We start from the raw sequence: 26451 nt of genomic DNA, 5'->3' as shown, positions 1-26451 counted from the left end.
CAGCAGAAGAAATGGGCATTGCCACTGAGCCACATGAAGCCTTGTCCCCCCTCCACACCATCTTCTTGACATCCAAAGCAACAAGGAAATGATAGCAGGCTGGGGGAAAGAGTAAGCTTGCACCTTCCATTAGTCCACACACCTTTTTCTAGGGGTTGTTGGAACCTTCCTCGTAGGACGGATAAGATACTTTAGGACCGTACTAACTTGGATTAAATGAGATTAAGAGTTAGTTTACGTGTGGATTTCCCTTTAGGTAATTGAACGTGCTGATCCATATAGATAGGGACGGGCTCGGGATTAGAAGTAGGTTTTGAAGTAACGTATGGATTTGTCACTCCTTTTGTGGATTGACTTTATCTATGTAATGCTCCAGTTACTCATCTCCATCATTACAGAGAGTCATGTCTACATCATGGGTAAGTTAGGTTCAACCCAAACACTTGCAAGTGTTCAAATATCTTGTCAACCAACTGGCAAAGAAGCCAACCTCATGTCGTTCTGATTAGACTTGTTTGCTGCAAACATGAAATGCTGCTGATTATGGGGTGATTCAGGAGACATTAAGATAGTTTCATAGCATAGTTAGGAGATTAATAACCAGAAAAAAGTAAAGGTATTGGGAAATGGTAACAGTAGTTCAGAGTCTAATTACGGAGATCACAGAAAGACGCCTACGTGACGGGGGAAAATGACCCCCCAAGAAATGGCCATTCTATCCTCTTGATAGGGACTGAAGTTCTGTTTGCTTGTCGTGACAGGATCATGATCTTTTCACATCATAATTGTTCATGCAAGATTAAATTAATTCTTCAAACTGCAGGAAAAGGAAAGTTGTGGTGATAAGCTTGCTGTCTATGGTAATGAATACCCCAAAATCTCCTTCCAAGTACAAATCCAAAGAATAAGAAAAAATGTGTTGGATTTCTTATGCACTTCCATATTCTGAACCAGGATAACTAGCAGATACGTGCGACAAGATTTGCAATTTACCTTAATGAATAATGGATAGTCAATTTAGAAAATTATATTCAAAATTCATACAACAATACAAAGAACTGGCTCATTTAGATCTGTTCTGATTATACAAGGCATAAATGTGACACGAGAGGTAACCTGATGGAAAATTACAACTGTTCCTCACAACCAGTGAGAGGCCAGAAATTGTGGATATAACCAATTGACATCAGGTACTATCAATACTTGAGGCGTACAACATCTTTTTTGTGATACAAACAAATGGCTGACATCTAGTTCTTTATTGCTTCAGATGTTGCACCGATCATAACCAGAAAACCATGAATTGGGATCTGTGCCTTTAGAAAATCCATTATCCCCTTCATGGCAAAGAGGTTCGAACTCCTGTATACATCGCTGATCAATGAGAGTCCCCCCTACATCATATTCGGCCGCAGCACGATCATCAAATTCTGCAGGTCTTGGAGATTCTTTTGGCAAACGTGACTCCACAAGAAACTGATTTAACAATAAAATCTCTTTTTCATAAGTCTTCTTCAAAGTATCTATCTCTTGATAGGCCTTCTCAGTCTCTTGTTCTGCCAACAACACACGCTTCTGCAAAAGAAATAGAAAGATATGGCATGTTTATCTAACAGAAATCAATGCCAACTACTGATTCAATAACAATGATATATAGCCAAAAAGCCTCCCGTTCAACTCTCCGATGAACATACGATGCCTTAATGTACTTGAACTTCCTTAACTGTCAAAGTAAACCCATACCCAGGGACACTTTAATTTATCTTTTGTTACTTTTCCACCAGGGGACTCAGTAAATAATATAAAGAAAGTCACTGTTACAAGTTTAAATTCCATCATGTTGCAACACAAAAGGCTCTTTGCAAATGATTGGGTGGTTAAGACAAGGTCCAACTTCATAATAATAATAGCGCAGCATAACAGCTATCAATTTGTGTATCCAACACTGAATTATTAAGGTTAGACAAATAAGACATTATGAGAAAAGCCCCAACACAAATTAAATTTGTAATGTTCAAACAAAAAATACCAGACTCCCAAAATTCAATATAGAATTTTCAATATCATTGACTAATTCATTTTTACAACCTAAAATAAGAACTTGAGTATGAACCTAAACAATTGCTCAGGGTGGGTGGGTGGGTGGGTGAGGGAGAGCATGAAGCCAATCAGTATGAGAAGGTGAACTCAAACACTATCATGTTAAATGCTCTGCAGTCATAAATCTTATGTGGTTGTAAACAAATTACAAACAGGTAACCAAAATAACTTCTAAACTAACAATGATAACATAACTTGGAATTATTATATTCCATACTCTACGCATAACCAGGACAATCCAGCCTTCTCTCAACTATTTCGGATCGGCTTACAGGTCCTCATTTGCCAAGCATTCCTTAGTATTTATGCCTAAAACTGCAAAAACAGTAATACAGTGCCTTATATAACTCTCAGAAGCAGAGAGAGGGGCACTATAATTCTGATTCTTTGCAGTTACCACAACAAAGAAGGTTCTCAAAAGTTATCAGCACAAATAAATATATATTATTAAGGAATCTTCCATCACATTGAAGATAATTTTATGAAACAGGACATATTTCTTATTCAACTATTCAGGAATGAGTTCAAGAAAAAAATGGGAAAATCAATTTCAGAAAAGGTGGGCAGCAGGTCAAGGTTCTACTACAATACAAAACTACACAGGAAACTGGTATTAATTTTGCTAACCAAAAATACATGGTAAATGAACTCCAAAACATATGGGTGGTTCCAGGTATATTAGATGTCGTAAATCATGATCATCCATGGTGTGGATCCTTAATTTAAAATACCCAATTGCGCTGCAAGGATTAATGTCAACAGAAAGCATCTTTGAGCAGAGTTTCGAACCTATGCATCCTCCCATTTCTATTATATGCAGGATCTGCTTGAAGGGCCAAAATTTTGGAAGTTTGTTGCATTAAGAGCATCCTCTTTCTGCCTTGTCTGCATAGTATAGTTTATGACGTCCATGTCTGTCATTCAGTCTTGGTCATGTGACCAACCCTATACTTAGGCAATTGTTTGCCGCTTTAAGTGATCTTCTTTTCTAATATTTCAGTGTAGGGCCAGCAAGCTGTCAAAGCGCTTAGCCAAAAGCAGTCCTTCATAATAAAACAATGTCTCTTACATCATATGATCTTGTTTCCTCTAGTAGTTGGGATATTTTTTATTGATGCCTTCTCAAGAGTGCTTGTTGATGCATCTAATATGAACTGGTGCTTAATTCATAATTTTGTGCCTCTACATTTATTTACTGGCTACTGATACAAGAATTATCCAGTGCTATTAACTACAGACCTGCATGAAGCTGGATAAACAGCAAGTCTAGTGGCAAATCTAGTTATACTTGAATGGAACTAATAAATTCAGTTGTTTTAGTCCCAGTCCAGAGATACGAGATCATACAATGTAAAGTATGCCAAAAGGATTTTGTCAAGATAAAAGGGTGTATATTGTTGTACGAATACATGGTAATTCAGCTTGTAGAGGCGCCAATTGCTTCCATGCACAGTACAATATGACTAAGGGCAATATGGCCATGTACTCTACTTTTTCCTTTAAATCAATGATTAACCATCCCAAGAAGCCTTGACCCTGTTTAGGATGGACTAAAGCCAACATTGCCCGTCATATTTGTTCAAAGTAAAAATCAAAGAGGCCCAATTTTTCTTTACACCACTAAAAGTAGTTTATCTCGTTTTACATTTAAGACTTACAATGGAAACTGGAGAAATTGCAGCATGACAGCTGATGCTCCTCTAAAAGATATCTCAATGCAAGAAGGCTACTTTAAGAGGGCTTCCAGATGATTCAAAGAGGGATGAGAACCATGGATGACTAAATCACAAGTCAAGTGTTGTTCAATGTGGATACATCCTATTCATATAAAGAATAATACTTATTTTGTGTATGGTTCATAATTTTGCTTAGTTGATGATCAGAATTAGATGCATGTGGATAAGAATCTCATATGTGAAAGTTACATACCCCTAGTGGCTAGTAAATGATTGGTGGATATGCAATACAGTCATACCCTAACTATAGCTATATCTCCATACCAGCCACATTGTTGTGCTTTATGCATGGTATGCCATACAGTATCCGATAGTATAGGACGTACCATATTGTATCGGTTCGGTACTAATACACAGTATGAGGGGCGTACTGATACTTAGTATTCCAAACTGGCCCTCATACCAGACGTACCAACACAGTGATAGAATGGCATCGATATGGGGCCACTGAGATGTCAATTGGGATGCTCCAAATGGACAAAATCTATCATGACTACCATGCATGCTATCATCAAGCACCATGAAAACTAGTTATCCTAGCAGGTTGGTGGAATCTTTTAACCATGAACACCATACAAAGCACCAGAAGATGAGCATCAAAGGTGCAATAGGGTCAAACCAACCAAAATAGCTTGAAGACTTAGCCCAAAAGATGTAAGGCCAAGGCTCTAGTAGGCCCATATCTAGGGTCGACTCGGGAGTTGTAACTAAAATTGTCCTGCAAGCATGTTCTACATGAGCTTATGACTAGGCCAGACTCTAAACTCGAACCAACCCAACTCAACAAAGAGTCTAGGCCTAGATTGAATCAACTAGTTACCCCTAACACTACTTTAGAAAAGGTGGAGATCGCTTAGTCCTTAAAGCGGTAATGTCCTGATCTCCATGGACCTTTTGGCTTTTGCAACATATGCAAGTAGCAAGAAGCTTTGTGGTCAGTAAACACTTTCACCTCTCTCTCTCTCTCTCTCTCTCTCTCTCTCTCTCTCTCTCTCTCTCTCTCTCTCTCTCTCTCTATATATATATATATATATATATATATATATATATATATATATATATATATATATATATATATATATATATATATATATATATATATGTATATATATGTATGTATATATATGTATATATGTACATATATATACATATATATACATATATATATATACATATATATACATATACATATATATACATATGTATACATATATATACATATACATATATATACATATGTATACATATATATACATATACATATATATACATATGTATACATATATATACATATGTATACATATATACATATGTATACATATATAGACATATGTATATATATATACATACATATGTATACATATAGACATATATATATATATATATATATATATAGACATATATATATATATACACATATATACATATATATATATACACACATATATATATATATACATATATATATATATATATGTCTATATATATATGTGTGTATATATATATATATGTATATATATATATATATATATATATATATATATATATCTGTGTGTGCACCTATCCCTCTATTCCCCTCTCCATACACAAACACAATCAGACATGCAAAATTGAAGCAAATTTGATGCCTTTTCCTATATGTTTCGTGCACATATGTGCATGCACAAATGCTTTAGACTACCAAAGACTTACCTAGCTGATGCCTCAAATCCTAATCATTAGGTGTATGGCTAGTTTTCCAATGTATTATTATTCCTACTCATTTCAGGCACATCTACAGTATCTTGTTTCCATCCCAAACAAGAATGATACTGCGTGCACACAAGCATGTGTACCTCTATGCATGTGCATTTGTATAATTGCATTACGGCAACAAAATTGATTGTAGCATATATTTGTGCAACTGCAAGTAAATTTACCTGAGCAATTGCAGCAGTTTCCTCTGCTTCCTTTAGCCGCACTAGCACTTCTCCTGCAGCCTGCACAGCTTCAGCAGTATCCCTAAGTTGAGCCTGAAGGCCTTTATTTTCATCCCTCCAATATCGCCTCTCTTTTTCTCTCTCTGCTCTTAAAACCGAAATTTCAGCTGCAAGGGAGTCGATGAATCTGGACTCACTTCCCTTAACCCCAGCTTTTGCTGCTGCTCTCTTTACGTCTTCAATCCCATCACTGATCTTCCGGTGCCTCCCAAGTAAAGCAATATGCTTCTCCTGAAGTTCTGCATACTGTTCCAGAATATGGGCATGACCTTGCATTGCTGTCTGCAATGCCTCTTTCAACTCTTCTGTGCATTTCTTCTCGGAATCAAGTTCTCGCTTCCACTTTTCAGCAAGAGAGCGACTTGCTTCAAGTTCACGTCTAAGCTCTTCAGAAATAGAAATCCACTTACTTTCAACTTTATCCCAATCACACATCTCCTGTTTTTGTTTCTCATCAGCACTTTCTTCAGCCAACTCGGAGATTGGACTAAGAGGTGTTGAATTGGGTTCAATTGAATCGGCCAACAGAAGCAATGGATTTGGTTTTGGGGTTGACATGGAAGAACTCATGTAATATTGCACTTGGCCCTTTAGATCTTGAATCTCTCCCATCAACACATCCCTCTCACCCATATCACAGAAGTTCCTGTACCGATCTAACTCATCTTGAACTCTTTTAAGCTCAATATTTACACGCAAAACTTCTGGATGATTCTCATATTTCTCGTTAAGAAGCTGTGTTTGCCAAAATAATGGTAGATATCAGTACAATAATTATTGATGGACATTTTCATAAAGAACCTTTGATCTGACAACTACAAACTAAAAAATTTATAAAACTGGCAGAAGAAGCTGAAATACTTTGTGTTCATTCATAAGTGAAACAAACTCCTCCTCCATGAAATCTTCTGTTGGCAAAATACCATCCATAAGACTCTCAAGGCGGGAAATTTTATCTTCACGTGTCTCTGCAATTACGGCACTGCATTCACGTTCATGCTTATATTGTTGGACCTGCAAAAGTAATGATGATGAGGAGAGTACGGCATATATTGACAAATTTAGTAACTGAAAGGTGGAAAAGGATCCCAACCAAACGATTTAACTGGGCAATTTCAGCAGCTTGCTTTGCACACTGATCTTCAACTGCCATTTCTCGCCTAATGGCACCAGCCAGCACCTTCTCCACTGCCTACAGGTCACAATAAACATTACCCTCTTTAGTACAATGTGTTGACCTGGGTCCAACAGGTCTAATGAATGTTTACAAGAAAATATGAAATAACAATATAATACAGATAATGTTTAAGCATATGCTTTTAAACCTACTTTCGGAACTTGCATCTTTTGTTTGTCTGATGACATTGATCCATCAACAAGTACTAATTGCAACTCTGTGTTGTTGCTATGTTCATCTGTAGAAGCTCCATTCTTACAACGATTACAGATAAATGTAGATAAAATTCCTGGTATTTCTGATTCTTGAACAAGTGTTTGTACACCAGCATCAACCTTAATTACTGGCCCCATTGGTTTGACATCAACAGGTCTGATAGAAAACATGAACGACGACCTCCTTAGAGCTGAACTATGCCGGTGGTTATCCATAATTTGAAGACCATGATGAAGACTGGCTGCCAAATGTTCAGTTGGTGCCAGGAATTTCTTACAGGTTTGCATGATAGAAGCATTCAATGAATTGTGATTTGAAGTGTCTGCAAAGGATAAGTTTATATCCCCTGAACGAGATTCCACATTTTCTAGTATATTGTTCTGAGATGCGGACTTAGATGATGATGTTCTGAGACTCTTCCTGCTGCGATTTTCGACTATCGGTGAGGTGCTCAATTTAGGTGACTGAAGAACGGGGGATGTCCGGCATGGCACACTAAGGCTGGATGGTGATATGATGGAATCTGGAGAACTGGAAGAAATTACGGGTGGATCTGAAACCAAAACATGTGCCTTTTCTTCCAGAGGTTTACTTTTACCAAGCATGTCATTATCTGGCAAAACCTGAATCTTTTCATCATTCATCTCTGCTGTACGACTTCCATCCAGTGGTTTGTCTACACCATCGTCAGTAGAACAATACCCTTTCCCATCCAACTTGAGGCAAACATGGCCTTGATCTATGTGCTCTAATTCACGACCTTCCAATGCATTAACTTGATAAGTGCCACTGCCAGACCCAGATATATGACCTGACTGTGTATCTCCAAGAACCATTCTATTATCAGACTTACAGAACAATACTTTCTCCTTGGAAATCTCTAACACAGCAGGTACTTTGTCTTCGGATGGCTGTAATCCTGCTTCGAAATGGGGCTTCTCAACATCATTCTCATCAATTTCCATCTCTTCATCACTGTCATCTTTGATAACAGGTAATGCTCTAGGACGGTTAAGGCTCATTCTCAAAAGATTCAAGCTCCGCCGTGCATTCCATCCAGTTGAATAACTTCCACTGCTCTCTGATTGGGTTCCGTGGGTCTTCATTCGTAGAAGTTCATCCTATTGAAAATATGTAATCATACAATTAAATCAACTGCAGGAAAACCAGATTAAATGATAACCTTTAATAAATAATGAACATATGATTGAAATCTACCTTCAGTTGGCGTATCTGCTCACGCAAGACATTAACATCATCCTGTGTTATTTCATTTACTACTGCCTTGTTTGTTATGACTTTTGCACGCTGTGCAAATCTCAAGGTACTTAATGTTTCACTCTTGCAGCTGCCATTATCAATAAATTCCTTATCAAAGAGAAAAGAGGAGCAGAAAGTGGGGGAACATATCTCCAGAGACTCTGAAACTTTACCTCTGTGAAGGGGAAATGGCACATAATATTGCTAGCTTTGCATTACCGCCAAGAGATTCCTGCAGTAAAAATGTCAGCCTGGAATCACGATATGGAATATGTCTCTGTTTTCCAGACTGTGAAACTTCTGCAAGAATATTAATCAAGTTCCTGCAACTCTCAAATAAGAAAAATCATCAAAACCAGTGTAATTTGATATATGTAGAAAAATGATCGCATATATTATATGTTAAAAAATATTTTAGATGCCTCTTTTGCTGCTACAGAGTCGTGCATTTTCTCTATAAAAGTATAGATGACCGAATTCATTCTTTGGTGAAGAAATGTCAGCTATTATGGTTCAGGTATATAAAACATTCTTTGAACATATCAATTGGGGAATGCTGATCAATATACTTTCCACATACCAATATGTTTAGTTTTACATGACAAAAAATTCATTCTTACATGCAATATAGTAAAATAAGACCAATATGGTGAATGTCAAGCTAACTGAAGTTTCCAAGAAACAAATCCACTAGCAATGAAGGTAGATGACGATAGAGTACAAACTAAAGGAGCATCCTTCCTGTGAATTCTGTAAAATATAATTTTCTAACTGTAATGGTCAGGAAGTGTTAATTACCTTACTTGGGTGAGAAGCAACAGGCAATTTAAAAGGTTCAACTAGCATATTAGTAAATAGAAGCACTTCAAAAGAATTGGCGCATGATGAGCCCTCCAAGTTTATTATAGCAAAAACAATAAATTCTAACCGTATGTAATTCCTAGCTAATATAAAAAAGGTTAACAATTCGCACATTAAGAAAGATAATCATCAAGAAAACACACAAGCAAGAAGACATTACTACCAGATAAATATACCAGCCCTACCAATTCCATTAGCAATATATACATTTTGACTTAGCTGCACCATTGTTCAAGATTTCAAGATAAACTCCCTCGACATATGTTTTAGGAGATAATCCCCTTAGCTCCTTAAATAGTGGCAACCAACACAGAACTCATACTACATTCTCAAACTCAAAGTCTCTTGCTGTCTTCTAATGATTCTAGAGATTGCAGATGTCTGAAAGAATCTAACAATTACTATACAATATATGATGCAACTAGATTCCTTGAGTATCCATGTTCTTTCATATTCCATGACTGGTCTTTTAAGCCTCATTTCCAGCAACTTAATGCGATCCCATAGTGAACCACTCTCAAAAAGAAATTTTTCATATCAATGTTAGTAGATGGATCATGATTTTGACACCATTTGCACTGATCTAGCTGGTATAACATGTGGGATCATCTAATAGCTTCAAAGGAAAGACCACTTCTTCCACATCACTGAACATAATTTTAAATCTGCTTGCCTACTCCAACTCCTCATCACCATCCAATTGGAAAGGATTCAGTTTGATTGAAGCAAGGTTTTAAGTCCTAGCAGGATAGGGGCATCCCGGCTGCCGCATCCCATTACTACGAGAAAACAAGACCAAGATGGGGTCAAGACTTCAAAACCCAGCAATGCGGGGAGAAAAGAAGAAAAAAGGAAGGAAAGATGAAGAAAAGGAAAAAGTGAAAGGAAATGAGAAGAATGAGAAGAATAAGAAGAAAAGGAAAGAAAAAAAAGAAGAAGCAAAGGAAAGAAAGGAAGGAAAGAAGGGAAAAAGGAAAGAGAAAGAAGAAGGAAGGAAAAAAGAAATAAAGGAAGGGATAAGAAAAAGAAAGAAAAAGGAAAGGAAAGAAAGGAAGGTAGAAGAGAAAAAAAAGGAAGAAAATAAAAAAGAAATAGAAAAAAAGAAAGAGAGGAAAGAAGAGGGGGGGAGAGGGGGAGGATATTGTACCGAGTTACATGACCAAGACCGCGGTCGAGGCGGAGCAGGATCGTGGGGCAAACCGTTCCATGGAGAAACCAGGACACCCCCATCCCACAGGATTTGAAACCTTGGATTGAAGAACTCACTCTTACAACATGGCACGAGCAGAATACACCCATGATGTGCAGATATATCTATTCATCATTTGTGCTTATCTTGCCAACATAGCATTTCCATTTAAGGCATCACATAAAATTTCCTTATGTATTATTTCAAATTTAGTTACTTTTTCTACATATTTATAAAGCTCAATTAGTTTTTTACCTAGATGTCCACTTTAAGGGTTTGATCTTGTATCCATTCTTGGTCTGCAACCACAATGAAAACTACCAGGTTAACAAGTGAGGATGGCCCCAATGGCCTTATGTTGCTGTTATTGCACCCAAGGTGATCTGTGTGAAGAGTCATCTACTCAATGTTTATTGTCACTGAATTTGTTAAATGAATCCAAGCATATTGTTTTACTATTCGTACACCTATTGTCTCTTATTTTTCTAAGAAATTGTGGAGTTGCATCAACATCTACAGTAAAACCTCTTTCATAGCTGTATCACTTATACAATGCCAGAATTTAGATGATGGACAATAGCATACCAAGCCATGTGGTATCGATCATGATGAAAATTTACATGCACACTACATGTAGGTGTGTCATAAGCTGACCTATTTTTGAAAATATCAATCTATTCTCCTGTATGGCAGAATAGCAATCAATACATTCAATATAGGAAGCATGCTTCAGTACCCTATCAAACTAATTAAGATTACCAGAATTACACTAATAACAATGTACTTTCCACATTCATAACTTCTCACTTTTATATATGAGCTCTCTCTCTCTTTTGTTTTGAATTTATAATCCTATAGTTGGCTAAAATGTTTCTTTTGAGGGGAAAGGGAGAGATAACCCACACGCCTTTTCACTAAAAGAGTGGAAAGACTATGCAATACAATAAAAGGAAAGAAGATAAAAGATAAAGAAAGAGGGGAAAGCACAAGAGATAAGGAACTAGTTTCACATAGTTTACAGGCAAATTCTTTAAATACCATTCTACAAATAACCAGAGTGTGTTCATCAACCACAATATGAATTTTTAATTTGATTTAGGATGCTAAATGAAATCAAATTCTTCTTTGAATGTTTAAATTGTCTCCAAAAATAAAATAAAGTAGCCTAAAAGCCAAATAAAAAAGTATTTTCTAGTTTGTCATGGCATTCATTAGGCATGTCTTTTGATAGGTGCTGCATATTTTCATGCCAACACATCACAAGCATTAACACAGTGTGGGACACACCATGAAAGACCTTGATCAATGGAAATAGATATATGATACCCTTATACTTTTTGCAGCATGTGTTTTGCCTCTACCATAGCATTATCCTTACAAATAAAGCACTCAAGGATTGTCATCACACGAAAGTAATTGATTCTCCCCAGAATTTTTTGAACCCAAACCTCGTCATCCTCTGAGTTCAGATTGTGATACCATCTCCTTACAAATCAACGTTAAGATTCACCATGTCCTATTCATATTGATATATTCATGTGGAAAATTATTCATATCATTATGTATTATATTGACTTGAGATTAAAAATTCTGTTTCATTTTTGGTTTTGCCAAGCCGAATGAACAAGTCTCGGCATTTTAAGCCAAAAAATTAAAAATCTAAATATGAACTCAAACAAATTAACAAATTAATATTGGACGAGTACTATGTGGTATTTCATTTGGTTAAAACTTCCAGAAAAAACAAAATTTTAAAACAGCATATACAATGAAAAGTGTATTATCAAAAGCTATGGCCTCATGTAATCATATATATTTGGTTATCCCATATTATTTATTTGTTGCTTTATAGAAACATTCCAACTCTTGTCTGTAGACCTGTATATGACTAAGAGGATGGAATGCGATATTATGATTCATTTGATTTCATAGAAATATATGAATGTCACTAGATTTGTCTTTTCTTCAAGTAGAGTATATGTGTAATCAGTAGAATTAAGTTCAAGAAAAATGAAATCATACCCAAGCTGTGAAAGGGAACGATTAATATTCCCTGCTTCCTTTAAACGTTCTCCTGCTGCACCAGTTTGCTTCTGTCTTTCTGATCCTGCCAAATCAACAAGGTTGATTCTGCTGGTCCTTAAACTGCTTCGCCCATCAGCCACATTCTATCAGATGTTGAAATAAAAAAAAACACATTTTTAATATTTAGTAGAATCATAACAACAAGTCGTAACTGACATTTCAAATGTTTTTCTAACCACAAAACACAAGAAGGCATTACCTTGGCTCGACATTCAACAATACAAGTAAACACACAATGTGAACGAGAACTTTCTGCATTTATACTGGTAGCACCAATCCTCCTGTTTGTCAGTCCCTGTATTTCATAGGGGCACTATAAATGAATCATGTGATTCTTAAAAAAATGCTCAATAGAAAGCTATTCTAAAAAAGGAAACAATCTGAAGCCAATCTTCTAGAATTTAGGAACTGCCTTGAGTAATCTAGGGTATAGTTGGAACTTGGAACTTACATATTACAAAAAAAAATATTTTCAACAGTAATACTCTGATCCAAAGTCTAAATAATTTAAAAAGAAGTACTTAATGTAGACTGCTCCAGATTTTAGTGAAAACTAAAAAAGATTGAAGAATATGGACATGTTTAGCAACAAGTAAATTCATAAACTATTTTCAAATACTCTCACCCGTTTTACAAAGGTAATAACACAAGTGCCAGTCACAAACTCTAAGTAAACAAAAAGCTTTAACACGTGCTGAGAATAGCATTTGTCGCAAGACTCTCTAGAGATGACTTCCCCTTTGTCTATGCACACATGTTTCCATAAAAGCACTTCAGTTAAAACTTTACAAAGTCAAACAAGCAGTTGTATAAGTTCTAAAGCCAGTTCCAAAAATTGAGAAATGTGAATTGATTTAACAAAGTTATTAGAATAATAAACAAATGAGTACCATGAAAATGTACATGTTTTTAGAACGAAGACTTCATACCAACACAGAGTTTATAATAGTCTAAATCAACTTCTTTGGACTCATCAAATAGCCCTAAAAAATTGAGATTTCCAAATTTTACTACCCAGTCATCCAATTTCAGAGTGGGGGCTCCACCCACAATTTACTAAACCATTTACACCCAATCACATCGTGTACCACCTCTAATGGGACAAAAATATCTCATTCTCATTGTTTCTTACTGCAAAATTCCCCTCCCCCCTAAATAGCACAAACTGTCCCTCCCTTTCTACACCTCACTGTGGACTATCTAATTAAATGATGTTATCCTAATTGAGTTTCAAGCACTGAGCTCAGGCTCTACCTCCCATTTACCAAGCCATTTCCACCCAATCACGTGGTTTCCCACCTATAATGGGACAAAAAATATCTCATTCACATTCTTTCTTACAGCAAAATTCCCTCGCCCCTAAAAAGCACAAATTGTCACTCCCTTTCTACATCTCACTTTTGACTATCTAATTAAATGATGCTATCCTAAGTATTGAGAGTTTCAGGCACTGGCACAAACAGGGCTCAATACCATGCATCCCTTAACTGAAAATATGGGAATAAAAGGAAATTATTGAACTAGAGGATCGAATCAACTTGAGAAATGTAGTAATGGAGACGGAAGATGAAGCCACATAAAGAGATAAAGACGTAAAAAGGCAGGAATAGAGTGAGTTATGGTGTCTTCATAATACATACTTATGAAATGATCAATCTAATAGCAAGATACAGTAACTTAATTCAACCTACATTTTAGAAGCATCTAAACGCATTTACATCTCATCTAGATGTGTTTTAAGATGGTTAGATCAATAGTTATGATTAATAATATGGATCTATTCACATGGACTGCTATACCAATACCATTCATTTGGTTTCTAACTGTTTTAATGATTGATCATATAAAATTACTATTTTATCAGCCATCGTATAATTTGAATCAATATATAGGAAAGGGTTTTCATAGAGGTACCAAAAGACACATACCTACAAGCACAAGGTTTTTATATTTACATCAAGGCAACATGCAGACATACACATACATGTATGTATATAGACATAGATACATATTTACATAAACATAAATACATATTACATACACACACATACATATATACATACATGCATATAAGCTTATAGATGTTCCCTACAAATGACTTTAATCCCTTAATTTCTGCAGTTGATCATTTATGCACCAGAAAAAGCAAGGGTCTTGAGTACTTTCACTCGCAATTGATACATGTGATTATCTAATAATTTCGCAATCAACAAGGAAATGAATGAAAACTATATTAAAATTATGGGGAAAATACCAGAAAACATAGCAACAAGGTTTTGTTGTACCAACACAACAAATTTATACATATATTGACATATGTCAATGCTCTATGTATCGTCAACGGACACGCACCTAGAAATTGCTATGTTGCAATTTTATATTTCAAAATAATGTTATAAAAGAAAATAAGAAGATTGAAAAAGCCTTGCCTATGTTCAAGCGTATGATTAACCTTGCCCTAAGAACGTGATTTGTCTCCTAAGTGCCGGACTGTAGCGATCTCATCCCTAAGGTACAACAACCCGGCTTAGCCCGATGCTTCTCTAACATGCACGATTGCTGGGAGGCTAAATCCAATCAACTCCTTCAGTTGCCCAGAAGAGAAACAAAATGAAGAAAAGGAGTGGGAAGAAAATAGAATGAGAGAGTGGAAAAGGGAGAGTCACTATAACATGAAAGTATAGAGTACAAAGATGGAAGTGTATAACACGATGCATCGCACCTGTATCCCTCCTCGCCTCACCACATGACGCACATGTGTATGTGCATGACTGGCTGGCCGACGTGAGTGCGTGGGTGAGCATGGTCACCAACCCAAGCCCAATCTCCTTGAAGCCCAACTTGGGCTTCTAAGGATAGGATTTCTGTAAAAGCAAGAGAACTTGCAATTACATTTCCAATGTGAAACTACAAAGAAAGTATTTTAAAGCTTTCAAAATAACAAGAAAGTAGAAGATAGAGACCCGTTTAAAATTTAAATCTTTTCAAAATTTAAAAATTCCAACAATTCAGAACAAAGATTTAAAGTTTTAAGAAAAATATAAATAGAAATATTTGGGCAACTTATATCGTGCAATGGGAGAGGTGTCTTGTAGACGTAAACCTTATTTAGTATTAATTATATCCATTTGAAGAAACCGTGGTGGATTAGACTTTGAATTAAATCTTTTTTTCTCAGACTTCTACATATCACACACATAATACGGATCAATTAGATTTTTATATGGTCAGCGCGAATTAAAGGCCTTGCGCTTAGTACCTTGATTTTTCATGAGAATTTATCAAGGTTAGCCCAAACCCCTAGTCATTGCGTGTACAACTATTCTCACATAGGTGAGTCCTCTAGAGGATACTTGTGATCTAATACCCTGCAGACTCTCTACTTTAAGAGTATAACTCAAAACCATTCAAGTTTACTTTACACTGATATGAGTACTCATCATAAGGATGGGAGGAGATATACTTGAGAATGTGCTTAGACACGATCACTCAATCAACTTCGTTTCTACCACATTGAATATCTTTCATGAAATCTCCAATCATAAAGATTATCCACTACTGCTAACCAAATAATAGGCTTAAGCCCCATCCCCCTCAATGATTCTAAAACTCCGCTCCTAGATAAAATCTTGGTTAATTGAACTGCCAAGTTTTTCAAAGACTTAACAAATTTCATAAAAAATACATAATTCCTTTTGAGTTGTCTTTAAATTTATGACGAAGCTAGATATGCCGATTCATCTTTTTATTAGTACTTTTTTGATCCGTCAATTATATCACAATCTTATTATCAAAATGGATTGATATGGTCGGAACTGGCTTAGGTACTAAAGGTAGCTCTGAGATAAGATTTTTAATCAATTCTGCCTAAGTATAGATGGTATCCAGAGCAATCAACTCAGCCTCAATAGTGCTCCGGGATATAATAGTTTTCCTAGATGATCCCCAAGCTATGGGGACACCATCGAGAAGAAGATATCCAATAGTTAATTTCAGATCAAGAGAAACAATAATCCAACTTGCATCACTGTAACTCTCAACCACCTCAAGGTATCCAGTATATAAGAGAGAGATCGAGGGTTCCCTTAAGATATCGGAATACCCTCTCAAGCTGTCTAATGAGATTGATTTGGATTTTGGGTGTACCTACTTAGTCTTCCTATAGCATAGACAATATCAAATCTTATCATATTTGTCACATATAGGAGAGATCATATGATTTGGGAGTATCTTAATTGATCAATTGGTTCACCTATTTTTTTTTAGGATGAATACTATGATCATAGGGGGTAGATTACCAATTTCTGATCAGAGTATCCAAACTTTTCAATTATTTTCAAAATGGAATGAGTAAGGAAAAGAGATTTCCCTTCAGAAGATTTGATCAACTTCATCCCTAGTAACATCAGTTTCATCTGAGTCTTTCATATTAAAGTTATTTGAAAGGAATTGATTGATCTTAAATATAATTTTTAGAAAAGTTTCAATGATTAGAATACCATCAACCTACAAGCAAAGGATCATAGAATCATCGTTGATGACTTTAGAATAGACACATTTGTCATGATCATTAATGGTGAAACCAAACGATAAGATAGTTTTATCAAACTTTTAATCCATTATTAAGGTGCATGTTTTAGACCGTATAAGGACTTACAAGGTTGCATACTTTGTTCTCTTATCCCTTCACAATGAATCCTTCAGGCTGTCCATGTAGATGTTTTCATCTAAACCTCCAATTAGTAACGCATTTTTCACATCCATTTGGTGAATTTTTAACTTATGGATGGAAGTAATGGCAAGAAGGGACCTAAGGGTTGTGATTCTTGCTACAGGAGATAGGTATCAAAAAAAATCTAAGCCTTTTTTCTGGCTATACCCCTTAGCCACTAATCTAACTTTATACTTTTCTATTGACCCATCAAGTTCAAGCTACTTATGGAATACCCACTTATGACCTAATAGTTCACTACCTGAAGAAGGTCAGTTAGGATCTAGGTTTGGTTTTGGAATATAGAGTTGAATTCAAAGTTTGTCTTTCTTCCAAAACGGGACATAAGGTAAAGACATTGCCTCTGCATAACTAGAAGGTTCACCCTCTACAAGGAAAGTAAAAATTCTTCACCAAGGTCCTTTTCTTTCCTTGTCCTTGTGCTCCTAGATTCTGAAGGTTCATCACCAGAGTTATAACTTTTTCTCTTTTTCAATTCATAAGAGAAGTTGGTTTTTAGAATGGAAGATAGTTTTTAAATAAGTAGCAAGTCTAGCCTCTATTAAAGTATTATTAGAGATGTCACTTATCACAAAATTTATTACTAGAAATCTATTGGTGTTACCATCTAAGGAATACCCTAACAAAATTGCATCTATGGTTTTAGGTCCAATTTTTCTTTTTTTAGGTTCTGGTATACCTATCTTAGCTAGACATTCCTATATTTTGAGATAATCTAATCTAAGAATTCTACTCTTGTAGAGTTCAAAAGGTATTTTATTGCGATCCTTAAAAGGTATTCTATTTATGATGCAACAGGCTGCTAAGAAAGCTTCTCCCACAAGTTCTCAGGTGCAGCTGAACTGATTAATATTGAGTTCAAGGTCATTAGGGTATGGTTTTTCCATTTCACTACACCATTGAACTGCAAAGAGTAAGCAGGAGTTACCACATGAATGATCCAATGTTTTTGGTAAAATAGGGCCATCTCATTCAAGGTATGTTCGCCACCTCGATCAGACCTAAGTCAAAATTAAGAATTTTTTAGTTTGGATTTCAGCTTCAGCCTCAAAGATTTTGAACCTATCTAAAACTTTATTTTTAGATCTAATTAGATATATGAAATGATTACCTCCCCATGTTGGTAGTTTGGTAAGAGCCATACAACACTATGAACAAGATCAACAAAGTTAGAACTTCTATAGACTGATTTGAAAAATTTACGGGTACCTTTGCCTTAAACGCAGATTTCACACTTGATCTTTTTCTCCATATGGATCTTGGGAATCAGATTTAAGTTAGTCAAAAATTGCATCCAATCAAAATTCACATGACCAACCCTACCATGCCAAATATTAGAAGATTCAAGTTTGAAAACAAAAGATGGGAACTACACTTAATTCGAATAGGCCTTTAGATACAAAACCTTTTCCAATAAAAACATTATTACAAGTGATTGCAAGCTTATTTGATTCTAATACTATTTTATAACCTCCAAATATAAGACGAGATCCACCGATTAGGTTCCTCCTAACGTTGAAGATGTATAACACTTCATGAAAAATTAGGACTTTCATAAGTCATCTTCAAGTACACTCGACCTCTTCCCAACACTTGTGCTATTGAATCATTCCTAAACAGTACACCTCCTCCACTTGATTCTTGAAAGGTGTAGAACTAGGAGCGATCAAAATATATATATACATTAGCTCCAAAATCAAGCCACCAATCACAAGATGAATGACAGAGAATACCAAAGGATTTTGATTTTTAACCTGAAGGAAGGTCCAGCACCATCTTTGACCATGTTCACTTGAGATTTAGTAGCTCCCAACATTGACGGTACCATCTCAAACTGCCCAATTCAGGACGTACCGAGCAGTACTAGAGACAGACCAGGATAGTTCCAGCCTTCAGGTCAGAAAACCGAGGGAGAGGGGAAAAAAAGAAAGGAAAAGAAAGAGGGAGGGATAGGCAGATGGAGGGAGAGAGAGAGAGGGGGCAGTGGTAAGCGAAGGCTGCCGAAATGGGGCCGAGGGAGGGGGAGAGAGCCCTCTCTCCGCCGTCCACTCCCCACTCTTACCCTCCCTTCCTCTCCCTCTCCCTTTCTCTCTCCCTCCCTCCCTCTCTTTTCCTCTCTCCCTTCCCTCTTCCCCACCCTTGCCGGATTTCCTATCAATTCATGCTGGAACGACATGGCACGAAGGCAACACCATAACGTATTACCAACCTACCAGCATAGGTATCGATTCTGGAAATGCAAATAGGAAGTGCTCCTTTCTTCAATGGTTTAATCTTCCTATAATAGCAGTCCTTTGCCATATGATTGATCCATCCACATTTGAAGCAGAAGGTCTTCTTCTCTTTTAGCTTTTGATTGGGACAGTTTTAATATTTAGAAGGTTTGGAGGAAAAGAATTGGTTTGATGGATCTTAGGATTTTTCCTTTCTAAAGGTTTCCCTCAGGTTATGAAATGGGTATGAGTGGATTAGGTCTGAGTGGATCTTGAATCCAAGATCAGATTTGGGTTTGAGCTTAAGTTGGTGCTCTTCTTCAATTCTAATAGAGTTAATGACCTCCGTCAGGGTGAAGTCATCTTGCTTATGACTTGACTCATAAGAAAAACTCAACCAGCATGGAGGGAGAGAATCGGCTAAAGCTTGAACCTTATAACTTCTAGAAAATTTTCAACCAATCACCCCAGTCTTTCTAACAAGACATTGTAATTCATAGATCTAGACATTAAGGGATTTGGATTTCACCATGACATACTTACGGAACTTAAATACGGTGAACTAATAGAGACCGGAATCATCTATTCCATATTCCACCTCAAGAGCATCCCAAAGCTCCTTAGCCAACTTGGTGAGAAGGTACACATCATATAAAGAATCGAAAAGGGAACTAAGGGTCCTACGGCAACAATGGAAATCAATCTCTTAAGAGGTTTTAAAATGGGAGCTAGTGGATCCAAATTCTTAAGAACTAGGAGAGATGGAGATTGAAAACTTAATCCGAAAGGTGAATTCAAATCAAGAAACTCTATGGCAGAAAACAAGCCTAATGTAGTGAGCCAATATTTTACTTGGTTCCACCACCTTCTAAAGCAAGAATCATTAAATTTCTCAGGTTTGAAAGCACTATGATCGTCAAAAAAAGCCATATTATGAAGTTTTAGTTGATTAATTCATTCTGCAACCACAAGTTTCAAGGGGTTTAGCCCTATATGTTCAAATAATTCATTTATGGCTAGGTTTATGAAATAAATGCAATAAAGAGTAATAATAACAGCAAAATTAAATAATTGCACTAAAACATGTGACAAATAAAATTAATTTTTAATTTCTGCACAGCTTTCAAAGCAGAAAGAAAGAATTTTTTATTAATTTGCTATTTTAGAAACCTTAGCACAAATTTTTTAAGAAGCAGAAAAAAGTTATATTTAATAATTTCTACACATATTTTAAAGCTGCAAAAATATTATATTTTGCACTATTTTCAGAGGAATATTGTTTTTCTTGAGGTTGTTTTGTAACATGATTCGTATCGTTTTGAAAAGGAGAAATAATTTCAAATCTAGACAATATGAATTTCAAGTGGTACTTGAATAAGCAAATACAACAGTTTCTAGATTTATGAAGACTCACGTTCTTAGATTGTTGGCGGAAATGCACCTAGAAATTGCTATGTTGCAATTTTATAATTTCAAAATAATATTATAAAAGAAAATTCTATAAGAGGAAATTCAGAAGATTGAAAAGGTTGTGCCTCTACCAAGGCGTATGATTAACACTACCCTAAAACATGATTCGCCTCCTACGTAAGGATCTGCAGCGATTGCGTCCGCAAGGTACAAAAACCCAACTCATCCCAATCCTCCTCTCATGAGCACGATCGCTAGGAGGCTAGACTTAATCAACTCCTTCAATTGCTTTGTAGAAGAAAAATAGAATGAAGAAAAGAAGTACAAAGAAAACAAAATGCCGGAGTGGAAAAGGGAGTCTCTATAACAAGGAAGTATAAAGTATAAAGATGGAAGTGTGCTTGTGTGCTCTATTCTGGGCCCTGGACCCAAAGCCTATTTATAGACTATGTCCGGATGACCGAGGCAATGCGATGGCACCGAAGATACGTGACATTTCGAAAATACCGTATCTCTTCGGAAACCAACATATACTTCCAAGGCGACATAACACTTTGAAATAAAGCATCTAGGAAAAAGAGTACGCGTTACGCGACGTGTCATGCCCGGCCCCCCTTCGCCACGCACTGCATAAATGCATCTCACAATTGGCCAGCTGCGCCGAGATGAGCACATGCATGTGGTCACCAACCCAATCTCCTTAAAGCCCAACTTGGGCTTCTAAAAATAGAATTTCTATAAAAGCAAGAGAACTTACTTTTACATTTCCAATGTAAAACTAAAAAGAAAGAATTTTAAAGCTTTTGAAATAACAAGAAAGTAGGGAATAAGGTTCCATCTAAAATTTAAATCTTTTCGAAATTTTCAAATTCGAACATGTTTTACTTTGGAAAACAAGAGATTTCCAATGCACATAGCAGTGGCAATTTCTAACCCAACCTGTTTACCATACACAACCCATCTAACCTAACCTATTGGGTTCACAAGTCGGGTATGGGTCAGCCAATCCCAACCCGCCAGTTGGTCAAGTCGGGTCTAGATCAAGGCCTCTCGACCTACCAGGCCTTATAATGATTAATATTAAAATATATTGTTCCATTAATTTTAAGTAGTTAGGCGAACATTATTTATTGGATAAATGATCCAATTGCCCAAACATTATTACATTAATCCAAGGTAGGAGTAGAATTGGAGATGATCAAACAATAGCAGCATTAATCCAACTAATGGTATTGACTTGGGACTTGGGCGCATGGAGAGATCCCCAGTCCTACCCAACTCTCCTCATTCTTCTCCATCTCATCCTTTCTCCTCGTCTCCTATCTTCACAATCACGAGCGCCATGTCTCTCGCTTCTTCGTCTCATCATCTCCATGATCACATGCCCCACATCTCTCCCTGAGACACCTTCCAATGCACGAGGTCTTTCGTTGGCAATAACACCACCTTGCTGGTGTGGAGGTATGAGAGGAGATGTGGCAGATCCAAGAGCAGGTCCAACCAACAAACGACCTCAACGATGTCAAGTGCGACGCCATCCACATGGACATCACTAGTGATCGTGACTGGGACCCCCACCCCTTCAAGATGTTTGATGCCATGCACATTGAATGGCAAATATTCAAGGATCTCATCACCAAGACCATCGATGACCTCACCGAGCTCTCCTCCAAACCCTCCTCGCTCCACTGCAATCTCATCTTCTAATTTCCCTTTCATTTCTTTATTTTAATTAAAATATTTCCAATGAGTTATTCTGACTATTGGAAACTGGTGCAAAAATTCTGATGTAACAGATTGCAAGTCAACAGGCCAGCTATGGATCAGCAAGTTGGCTACAGGTTAGGTCAGGGTTCTGTTCAGGCCCTATAAACCTTGATATATATCACCTTAACCTTGCCCATTGATTGCCACCCTATATGCACGTCACTATTGCAATTATGAATATAGTCTACAGATAGAGGAACTTGAGGGTGTCATCAATGTAATAGACTTGAGATCAATTAAATAAAGATGTGTTTCCAATGTACGACACAAAAATTGGATAGCAATGAGATTTCATGATAAATAAATGTTGGTGCAGCACAGGCTAGAGAAATCATGATTTAGCTGGTTGTCTCAGATTGAACTAAACAGCCATGAAGGAAGAGCAATAAAAAAGAACATGAAGTTAACAAAGACCCTATTTGGATGGCGGACACTGCTGGCCATGGATCAGCAGGAGGTCCACTCTAGAGATGTAAAAGGATAGAGGAAAACTTGTTGCAGACTGATACTTAAAACAGAAAAAAAAAAGACAGAGAAAAAAATATAGAAATAAAATCCAAATGGTCAATATCCCAAATTTACAGAGCATTACATGTTCTCTGCAAACAAATATATGAAATAAATTATGCAAAATATGCAAACAAATATTGTTTTTAAACTTACCTATCATGTCAGCTTTATGCAAATTGTTGAAGAAAACTCATTAAGTTACTTGAATGTAATAAATGGAAAAGGAAGAACTACATCATATAACTTCAAAGAATCATGATAGATATCCCAATAAATGCACCTTTGTCAGTAGTTGGATTACATCATTCACTGTACACACATACTCCTCTGTCAAGCAGTCAACATATACGCCAGTTCTTACATCTTCTCTAATCTGAAAAACATCAGCCAAATCATCAAAAACATAAGAGAATGTGACAGCTAAGGGAGGACAAAACAGATGAACACTAAAGCTATTTTTTACCAGAAGATTCCTCTGAGTAGGGTCCAACAGGTCGGTGATTTGCTCATTGTAAATCTGTAAACATATGAATCAGTTGCATTACAGATTAGCATAGTAGCCTAGCAAAAAATGCTTGCATTCCAAAGTATTATCACCACACTTGCCTCCAAAAACGAACAGCGGCATTGATAATTCAGCTGATTGTCAGAGTGCTTGGCTTGCTCCTAGAACCAATTATGAATGTGTAAGTACGGACAAATTAAGTACCCTACTTAGCAAAACATTCAAGAGCTACCCACTTCATCAATCCGGGAAAAGAGCTGCTCAAAGACTCGGGGAGTCAATCCTCGCTCATTGCTTGATGAAGCATCTTCTGACAAAGCGCTCGGAGGCCCCCACATCGTATATGTTTTGCCACTGCCGGTCTTTTTCCAACATATCAAGTTCAGATGACTAATTAATGTTCTTGGCATTAAATTCCACCAAAATACAAAGAAATTGCAAAACAAATGAAGTCAAGGAAGCTTTGGGTACCTGTCCGTATGCAAATATGGAACTGTTGAACCCAGCCAGGCAGTTCTCCACCAATGGAAGTCCAACAAGATGGAAAATATCTTCCTAAAACATAAATCAAGAAGCAAATGAGGGCGTATCTTGAAAGATATATTGATAAAACTTAAAACTGACAAAATCATACAAACTTTACTGTTCAGAATCGATAACAAATCAAAAGAAAAACTCACCTGTGTGGATCTGGAGTCAGCAACCGAATCAAAGGTGAAGGCATGATCAAGGATCGAAATAGAGTTTGGTGAAATCTTCTGTACAATTAGAGCCCCTTCTTCCTCCTCCTTGTTCAGAGGCCGCATTCGCACTATCACCTGATAACCAACAAAATAATCAACGGAGAAGACAGCAGAAAAGGGGAACCATCAAGAAAAACCTCCCAGTTTTCCAACCTAGGGTTCAAGAAGCCTCTAAAGAAGCGGCGTACCTGAACACCAGAATCCGAGGCCATGGAGGCCGGAACCCCATTTTCGGGTAGGGTTTCCAAGCTTAGCTTCCGCTTAAGAGGGTTGCCGCCATGGTTCGAGGAGAGCGGCGGCCGCGGGGGGAGTGGGCTCCGATTCTTCGTGGCGAGGGTCTTTCCGGCGACCGAAGGCGACCGGAAGGGGGACGATTCCGGTGGGGTGGGGCCGGGGTCGACGTTCTCCTTGGGAATTCGCGGCGGCCGGTGCTTATGAGGAGTTAGGGTTTCGGATGGTGGAACCCTTGCGCTCCTCTGGTGCGAGTGGGCCTTCATCAGAGATCAAGAGGTGGCGCGCCGGTGAGAGGTGGAGATCGGAACCCTAGGAGAGGGGAGGGAGGGAGGGACGGCGAGAGAGAGAGAGAGAGACGTTGGGATGGGGGAGGAAGGAGAGGGACTGGGATTTGAAATGGGGAAGGGTAGAATGGTCATTTTAGGATTTATTATTTTGGAATTTATTGATGGGGATTTGAATTTTGAGTCAGATTACCCGCGGAGGAGTTTGACGCGAGGATAGTATGTGGTTTGAGGATTCATCAGGGCCGTCCAGTAGTTCATCATATCGATATCTAGCGATGGGAATGGACCTGATGTTGACCCTACTTTGTCATGGTTGTAGATCCCAATGAAACTTTTATCCAATCAATGGGTATATTAGAAGGGTAAAATTTTGAAATAATGGCAACTTTAAAAAACAATATTATGTGAATGGTCAAACCTAAGAGGGATAACATAAAAGGTTTTTATCCGATCTACATGCCAATATTCATTGAGTTTACTGGAATCATACATCTAAGAAGTTAAGTTTTCCTAATTATTGTTCCCAAACTAATGTTTGACAAATGACTCGCATATGGAAGCATGCTTGTATGGCTATGATCTCCCATCAATGCATATAATGGTTATGATCCTCCTTCACAATCTTTATTAGGAAAGGATGGAAAACTATGATTCCGCCGATCAATAGAGGTTTAATAGTCAGCTTTGATAACAAAATTTTAAATTAGAATACATGATGTGTGCACTTGTATAGAAGGGATGAATATTTGATAGTTTGTCAGAGATATATCACTCGGGAGAGTACTTGATTAATCTTCTAATTTCATCTACTATCAACCATGTATATAATTTTAATTATAAGAGATGGAATATTGATAAATGGTTGTGATTCCATCAACCAAATGTATATAACATTTTGTTATTTAAATAAATTGATAAGTGCACATTCGGTTTTAATTTTATTTACCCATAAAAGTGTTATTTTAAGAAAGTATAGATGCCTATAGTGAGATACAAGGGACACATTTACTTTGAGTGAGATTTTGACTTATAAACAAAAAGTAGTAGTGTTGTTTTTTCCACTTCAAGCAAAAGATAGCCTAATCATCACCTCCTTATCGGTGCTTATTTACACTCTTAATAAATAAAGAAAAAAATAGAGTAAGAAGTATTGAAAAGCCTTTATAATTATATATAGAGATAAATTATGAAATATTGCTCATCTATAGCAATTTTTATTAGCAATGATTATAGAGGAAGTTCGAAGGATATAGCTTTGCATCATCAGTCAAGTCCAAAAATCCGTTAGTAGGATATATGCTTTTAAACACTTATGTGCACAAATATTTATAACTAATTAGTGATGAAAATAGAAACATAAAAAACCTCTATCACACCTCATTTAAGATTTCTCTTATAAAAATTTACAAAAAAAAGTCTAACTTTTAAAAAAAAAAGTCATTTCATC

The 26451-nt window shown here is 36.7% G+C and overlaps 1 protein-coding gene across 1 annotated transcript; it reads right to left on the bottom strand.

The window, feature by feature from the left end:
• Window positions 1-988: 988 nt before the first annotated feature.
• On the bottom strand, window positions 989-25062 carry LOC103721287 (kinesin-like protein KIN-12B). Its single transcript, XM_008811431.4, has 16 exons — window positions 24672-25062; window positions 24421-24558; window positions 24212-24295; window positions 23977-24102; window positions 23842-23901; window positions 23699-23752; window positions 23516-23608; window positions 12803-12898; window positions 12541-12686; window positions 8642-8791; window positions 8427-8556; window positions 7145-8329; window positions 6909-7007; window positions 6677-6829; window positions 5756-6550; window positions 989-1575 (listed from the first exon to the last, which is right to left on the bottom strand). The coding sequence occupies exons 1-16, from the start codon at window positions 24978-24980 to the stop codon at window positions 1267-1269; spliced, it is 3927 nt and encodes a 1308-aa protein (XP_008809653.1). The 5' UTR covers window positions 24981-25062; the 3' UTR covers window positions 989-1266.
• Between the last annotated feature and the right edge of the window lie 1389 nt (window positions 25063-26451).

This window comes from Phoenix dactylifera, chromosome 14 (assembly GCF_009389715.1).
Source record: "Phoenix dactylifera cultivar Barhee BC4 chromosome 14, palm_55x_up_171113_PBpolish2nd_filt_p, whole genome shotgun sequence".
NCBI lineage: Eukaryota > Viridiplantae > Streptophyta > Magnoliopsida > Arecales > Arecaceae > Phoenix > Phoenix dactylifera.
This window is presented reverse-complemented; position numbering and strand designations above follow the sequence as displayed.